This window comes from Echinococcus granulosus (genome assembly GCF_000524195.1).
Source record: "Echinococcus granulosus chromosome Unknown EG_S00272, whole genome shotgun sequence".
NCBI classification, from domain to species: domain Eukaryota; kingdom Metazoa; phylum Platyhelminthes; class Cestoda; order Cyclophyllidea; family Taeniidae; genus Echinococcus; species Echinococcus granulosus.
The window spans coordinates 1-7,850 of NW_020170652.1; the positions used below are offsets into that span (position 1 = coordinate 1).

The following is a 7,850-nucleotide window of genomic DNA, read 5'->3' on the forward strand; positions in this document are numbered from 1 at the left end:
GCGATATTGTCCTGCAACAATGCTGGCTTGATGAGTTGGGAAAGGCGCAAATGCACTGTATTTGCAACGGAGATACTGCAGACAGTCGTAACAATTCGGATGCAGCTTTCAACGTCATCAAAATATATGACATCTTTGATTAATGCAAAGTAAAAGAGCTGATTTTCTTAAATATTTCAAAAATCCTATCAATACTTCTTAAGAGAAGTATGGATTTTCGAGTTGACAGATAATTCTGTCGGTATAAGGAAGTAGTGTACTAGCTGGACTTTTCATTTTTAGGGCACATCGCATTGGCTGTCGGAGATCATTCCTTGTACTCGGAGACATTGAGTAGGGACCAAGAGACGCCGTCTGGACGGAGAAAGAGTAATCCTTGCTCAATGCCATTCTTGGTGCCCTGCATGCCCTCTATGACGCAATGCACGCCTATTTTTGTCCTCTTTAGCCACTAGAACTGCGAGAGGCATTTATCCGAAAAAGCGAGGAAGTTTGATTATCTGTTAGTGTTTGGTGCTTCAAAGAGTATCTTGAGGGTGAACTACTCAACGGAGGAGGGATGATGTGTGGCCTGCGACATCGCCGGATCGGATCCAGAGCGACTGTCCACCTCCATACCCAAGTAGATCGACCCTTGTGCATACTTGCTCATGGCGGTTGTTAATGGAGCCTCTATGGGTGAGGCAGCTACCATCCGCACTTAGACTTCTAATTTTTGGGGTAACCCGAGAAATACTAATGACCTTAGGAGTTAAGCGGCACAATGGAAAGGTGGTGCACTCGACATACGAGGGTGGTTCACCGGTGGACACAACACTTTTTTTCTAATCGGCAAGGGCATCACCTACAACACAATTGGCATGGATGTGAAAGTGGGCGGCATGATGCCGGGTATTCGCCATGACAAGAGTGTGGCCACAGCAGTAGTATATACGTGGTGCAACGGACCTTGTGCGCAGAAGCATCAGTTCCAACGGTTACACAACTGACGAGATCATCACTTCACGTGCCGGTTGGAGCGTCTGTATGGGCAAAACCGACGACCTGCTCTGTGAGGAGAAAGAACAGGTTATTCAAATGCCTATCCCTATTAACCACCAGCAAGTTATCATCTGTTTTTATGGGTTTTTAATCTACCACTAGTTGTCCTGAGTAATTTAATATACTTTAAAGCCTTAATGCTAAGATTTTCATTCTTTCCTTTATCATATTCACGATTCGGAGGCTATAGCAGACCGTCTGCGTGTAGTTGTGGGATTTTACATGACCATCTTGCCGCCATTCATTTATTCTCCCAGCCTTTGCAATTGTAGGTGGTGAATGCCGTTAATCCATTTCAATTTACATTCGCTACACTAACCGCCTACTTGGTTGCGCATACAATCGCTACACCGCAAGATGCACAATCCATTACATTGCGACTTATGTAAACATAAGCAGTATAAATTGTATTTCTTCATTAGGCCATCATGGACGACGGTCCCGCACGCAAGCTAGGCGTCACAAGCGACCTACAGGGAGCAGGTGATCAAGTACCTGACATGGTTGAGGTGCTACTGGCATAATATTCTGCTTATATTGACGGTTTAGAGAACTCTGAAAGGGCTACGTGTGGATGTTTTATAAATGAAGATGTCAACGATTCGGAGAGAGGACTATGAAGTAGTCGAGGGTTATAGCGAATACGAAGATCCCCTTCAATGCAACAATCCCCCTAGTAACGCAAACACTCTTGAGCACCAGTTTTCCGCCTCCTATATGATTACTGCTAGCGGTTTGGATGATGTCAAGTCCTCTTCTACTTTTACAGTCAAACTATATGCTCCATCCGATTGCGTTCACACAAACAGGTGTAGTTCGTGTAAGCGGGCACTCACTATATACACTGACTTTGATACTTAGTTATTCACTTATATTTCCTCATTAATTAAACTGTCTTTCGGTTGTGTAGCACGGTCTAGATTCTGAGAAGAAGCATCTGCCCTATACCCATCTCGACATCGCCGGCAGCGCTGGTGACATTGACGTCCTTCCTACTAAAGCCCCGCTACTAATATTTGCCAGTATGTACGTCCTCTACTGCCTCTGAGGTCGACGACCTATTCATCCACCATTGGTGTGGATATTGTTATATTTTGAAATGCTTGACAATGACTGACTTATGTGTACCTCAAGGCTTTCCTGCTCCATCCTGATATCAATACCAGATGTATCCTAGCAAGTCTTTCCGTTTTTTGCAGGAGATCATATTTGAGTTCGCAGAAGGGAATTACTTCTATCCCAATTGGTTTAAATGAAGAAAATAGGAATTTAGCACTCGATTTCTTCATAAGGTAGGATAGATATGGAGAAGGCCTCAGTATGGGTTCAAAGAAGGGTTAAAGAACTGCTAGAAGAACAACGAATGATCATAACACCTGTTTTGTTTCACAGCTCCTCTTCCCGAGCATTCTTCGTATTCTCGCCTCCGTAATAGTAGCCACTACGTAGTTTGGGCCTTAAAAATTACCGGAAATTGAGTCCATTGCACAGACTTGCAAAGGCTAAAGATTCAGCCAGAAAAGGGTGAGCGACAGTGCGATATCAAGTGTACTAGGACATTTAGCCTAAGAATCGGAGGCCTTTAAAAATTAAAGCAAATGTTTGATAGAGGTATACTTCACACCTCGTACTCCGGTTGCTGCACCATTTGATCCCACCCTAACCATAGCCGTGCCAAACAGATGTAATGCAACACGTGCGCATCCGAGCCCAAGCTACATGTGATGTCAAAACCAATATCAGCTACACAAATTACCCATTACTTTACTCACTACCATCACTACTGCATTCACAAATCTCTCATACTAAACAGAGGGCGGCTGTCATGCAGAGGCGCAACAACACCTCCTCCCGCATCAACCCGAATGACTCTAGAATGATTAACACGATCACCTCTGCCTCTACCAGCCCATGCTATTTACTTGACTCTGACACTCCACAGTCTCTCCAAACAATGATCCCACCATAGGAACCAACAGCAGTGCACTAAAAGGAAGTTATTACTACTCATGCAAGGTAAAACAATACTTTATTAGGCCAATACCACAAAAATAGGACGATGGAAATATCGTGTGCCTTTTTTACAGGAAACACGCAGTAGAAGCGCTTAAAAATCCGCACTCGAGTGCGTCAGCACAATGAGCAATGGCAGCACCCACAAACACGGAACTGTTGTAGCTGCCACTACGCCACCTCCAGCCTGCAAAACAAACTTCTGCCAAGAGAGAGTCCCACTGCCAGGCCCATGACTAGACAGTCAATCCTGAAGTGACTACCTATTAGGTGTATTAGTGCATGCACCCACCATCCGCATCCCATGAGCACAACAAGCCCATACTCACCACAGAGCAAAAGTACACCACCCGCCATCGGCTCGCAGACGATGAAGAAGCACTGACCGCCTCCCGCCCGAGCAATTGTACAAGGGCATGACGCCACCCACACCACACCCCCCTTTTAAGTCTTTCAAATACAACAGCTTCACCCACATGCACTTGGGCTGTGGTAGCGATAATGGTCCATTTCGCTCCTGAAATAGACAGACACACCAACCGGTGTTACCACGACTGATCTCTTATCCCAACCCGAAACCGCGGAGCGTCCAACCCTCCAACGGTTACTTCTACTAGCCCCACTACGAGACGTTAGCACTGTTCCCGTAAAGGCCAAAATTTAAACCCATGGGACATAATACCGATGACCTAGAAATACACCAGTGAGTCGACATCAGTAGCGTTTGATGTGGTGACAATCTAAAGCCCACTATTTCTTCTGCCAACCACCATTGCTACAGCCTCTAAAACGCTACTACGAAGCCATGATCCTCCCAAAACTTGTTGACCTAATCGTTGTGGCCCACAAGTTCTACCATTATATGAGCCCGTTCAAAAGTGTAAGCACCTAACTCCACTGATGCCACCTACCTTCAAACACCAAATAACCTTACTTCTAAAATAAATACATCCTACCTCACGTACTAGTCGTCAGGTAACACGACTACCTCACGTCCTTACAATATTTTCTATGTGCTATTGTTTATATGCAGACTCTTTAATATTTTATAGCTCTAAGGCAATTGCTACTTCTAAGCACTCACATGAGCGTCATTTGCGTCATGCATTTTAACACCCTTCCATTTTAATATGAAAAATAAAGCTGACAGCCTAATTCTTGCACTAGCGCAAAATTTAGTCTTGATGTGGTGCTAGTGCTACGAGATTGCCAAATGGTGGCAGCTTTTGTTTGCGTTTATTCCTTCAAATGGTTTGCGTTTTATGTATTGTGCAGATCTGTGTACTAAATAGTTGTGATAATTGAGGAGGCTACGTAATATTATTTGGAACTTTTCTCATCAGGTGGAGTGCAGAAATTGCTCCTCACTTTTGCGAGTGTTTCCTGCATATGGCTTTTGGTCACCATGATATTCGTTTAAGTGGGACATTCCACCGTTGTTTGCCACTTTCCTTCATCATGCAACTACTAGTCAGCTGTTGATTCAGAGTCACCATTAATTTCCCTCTGAATATAACTGAATATTCACAGAAGCAGCTGTGTACCTATGTTCAGTTTCTTTTTTAAAAGCAACTGGATGCTTAATTGCCCAAAAGCAACTAAGGAAATGCTCATTGTTGTCCCTTGAATGTCTCTCATGCGACAAATCACTATTACAAGAACTGCTCACGGCAAGAAATAAAGCAGTCAGTACTAGTTACAATGCATATCAGAGGAAGGTGTGCGCGCGTGTGCGGGAATCGCCTGACTGACTGCACATCCAAACTGATATATATTTACGTTTCCTGGTACTTGATTTTCCAACCATTTTCTCTGTATTAATCTTAGGTAAATTAATGGCGAACTAGTGTAGTCATTGGGGACTTGAATCGGATTCTTGAACATACTTTATGGGATTCACATAATCAATGCCCATTCGAATGTTGGAATGGATTATGGTACCGTAATCATAGTGGGCAATCCTATGCCATACGTCATATTATGTTGGCAACTAAAATGACACTGATTGTGCTAATGACAATTCTATCCACTTCCCTTTAAAACCTGATCTGTGCTCTCTTAATCGCCGAGTGCTGGCGTTGGAGGGGTTGGTAACAGACGAAGCCAACAGTAATCTATTTTTTTATAGTGGGGTAGGATAGGGGTAGAGGTTAGAATACATTGGTCTATACACCTGGACGGTGACTATATTGTGAGGTCACCTCAACGTCACCACTGGAACCCTAGTGGTAGGCCTCATCTATGATGATCACCATAGTGAATGCTGGTGGAGCCCCAAGGCTTATTGCGAATCGGCACAAATGGAAGTCGTCGTCGTGACAGATAAGGGAGTTGGATGTGCGTCTTCACTGAGGTACATCACATCATAACCTTCACCAAGGTGATGCAAACAGGCTTAAATAGGATCATAGAACTTCACTGACTTAAGGTGTGTCGCGTTATCGAATCCTCCAATCGCTGTCAGGTGATTACGTGAAGTTGGATGTTGTGATACAATTTCTTCTCGCCTTAATGAAGATATAGCATAGGATGAGCTTCTCTTCCAGTTTGGTGGTCGGTTTTTAAGGTTTTTGCCGTTTTGCGATCGAAGCAACACTAAACAGCGCAATAGTCCTCAATTCTTAAGCATAGAGTCTGATTTTCCTCCACTCTTATATATAAAAAGTCAGCCATCTTAATTGGAAGATAACTGCCTATTTCTATCATCATTTCCTCGTTTCTTTCCTATCATTTATGTAGCTCTCCAATAGGAAGATAGACTTTGTTAAGTACATTCGCGTGCTTGATTTACTTCATTGCGTTCATGTACAGCTTGCTCATGTAGTCGACGAAGTGGACACAGTTAATAATGCCCAGTCTCATGTCATTTTTTCTAGTTAAAGTGCCTAGCATGGGCTTTTTGTGGATCAACACAAATGAAATTTGAAAATCTTTTTTGATTGCTGCCTTAATTGGGTACTTTTCCCTCTTCGCTGTTTGATACTTTGCAACATATTGAGAAATGTAGAGTTAACAACTTAGTGCACGTATGCAGTATATGCTTTCGTCGAATACTGTAATGGAATCAACTGTGGAGCATAGTACGTTCGCTGGGCAACGGTTAGATTTCTAGGGGCTGCTAACAGTTGTGAATGCACTGTAGCTGGTATTTATGCTTTTGAGGACAGACACCATAGAGACCTTTGTAGGAAAAATGAGGGACAAAGCTTTACAAAATGAGCATTTAATTTTATTAACGTGGTCGTAAGGCTTATCAGGATGGTCTTTGTTCTCACGCATTTGTACCAAGTTGGGTGACCTTGACATTAGTGTGTACGCAAGCACACGCAGAGTTGATGTCCACGTCATTATTAATAAATGAGGATGTGGATTGATGGATGCTGTAGAATGCTGGGAAATCAAATCCCACAAGAGAGGCTTCTTAAACACTAAAATGCGAATATTCGGTGAGATTGTAGATGCTCCCATGTGAGACAGATTTGAACTGAGACTAAGGTGAGAAGGAGTGATGAGGTGAAAGCGAGTGTAATGACAGGATATGATTTCAAGAATGTTGAAGTAGTCGCCAATAATCAAAGGACTACTGCATATTGATTGAAGGGCAAGAATGTATTCTTCTGTTAGAGGCACCAAACACTTAATAGTGCAGTAGGAAGCAACCTTTCCTGTGAAATTTGCTGTACTTTGTACCCTCATTGTTTGCTTTCATCGTCATTAGGTGCTCAAGGGCAAGGTCATCCTGAAGCTGCCAAAGGCTGACCCTTCGCAGTGCTGGGCTGGTGAACTCGCTGCAAATGGTCTGGACCAATCCTTTTCTTCTTAAGAAGCCCTTGACCCTCCATCCTTGCCTCCTCCCCCTCCTCTACTTCCTGTTCCATTACTTACTTTTGTTTGTCAACAGAGTTTGGCTTTGATGATGATGGAATTGTGCTTTTGTCACTACCCATGCCACCAGTCTCCTCGTCATAGCAGACGGGAGAGGGGTCGCACGATCACGTGGGAATTGCTTCAGGTGAATTGTCGTCGACAGAGAAGTATGCAAAACGCTTGGAATGGTCACTGGCAGGGTCAGGCACGTCTTTGAAGCGTTTTGGCTATTCGCATATATTATACGAGGAGGTATCTACGACAGGACATTTCTCCTGTCACTCTAACAGGAGTTGCAGAAAGCGAGAAGGCGCAGAAGTAGAGACACCCACAGTACTGCAGGCTGGCTGGACCAGATTGAATACCGCGTAATCCACTGATTTGTCAGATCCCTAGACGCTTCGGTACGTCGGCACACACGAAATACATATATGTGCTTCTTTGAATGATTTTCTTAGTTAGACAGGAAGCATTTAACTTTGAGGGAAAAGTGGGCTCTCTAAATTAATGTAACTCTCATCACTCCACATCGCATAGCAAATCAATGTTGAATGCCCATACCTTCTCTCTCTCTACTCCATCCAAAGAAAGGAAAGTCCAAGGACGAGGAGATAAACGCCGAACCTATGACGTGCCCTTACAGACATGTTGGCACACCGTTGACAGTGCTCATGAAGGAGCTGCCCCCCTCTTCCTGGAATCTGCCTTTCCACTAATGTTGATTGGAACTGTTCAAAAGTGTCATCAACAAAGTGTGTTGTTATGACGTACCTCCTTTTCAAAGTAGATAATTTCCCACTCACGAAAGGAGAGGCTCCTGTACAACCACACTTCTTCCATGTCTTCCACTCTTTCATTATGCCTTTACAAGTTGTGACAGCAGTGTTTTGGGTCAGATAGAATGCGTGGCGTCCTACTGCCTCCTGAAC

The 7,850-nt window shown here is 43.7% G+C and overlaps 1 protein-coding gene across 1 annotated transcript; it reads left to right on the plus strand. All coding sequences in view use genetic code 11, as the record gives it.

Annotated features, from left to right (window-relative positions):
* Window positions 1–99: 99 nt before the first annotated feature.
* Window positions 100–4,167, plus strand: EGR_10796 (hypothetical protein; the record flags this gene model as incomplete). The annotated part of the gene is made up of 3 exons (XM_024500045.1): window positions 100–149; window positions 2,241–2,333; window positions 4,107–4,167. The coding sequence occupies 3 exons, from the start codon at window positions 100–102 to the stop codon at window positions 4,165–4,167; spliced, it is 204 nt and encodes a 67-aa protein (XP_024345538.1).
* Between the last annotated feature and the right edge of the window lie 3,683 nt (window positions 4,168–7,850).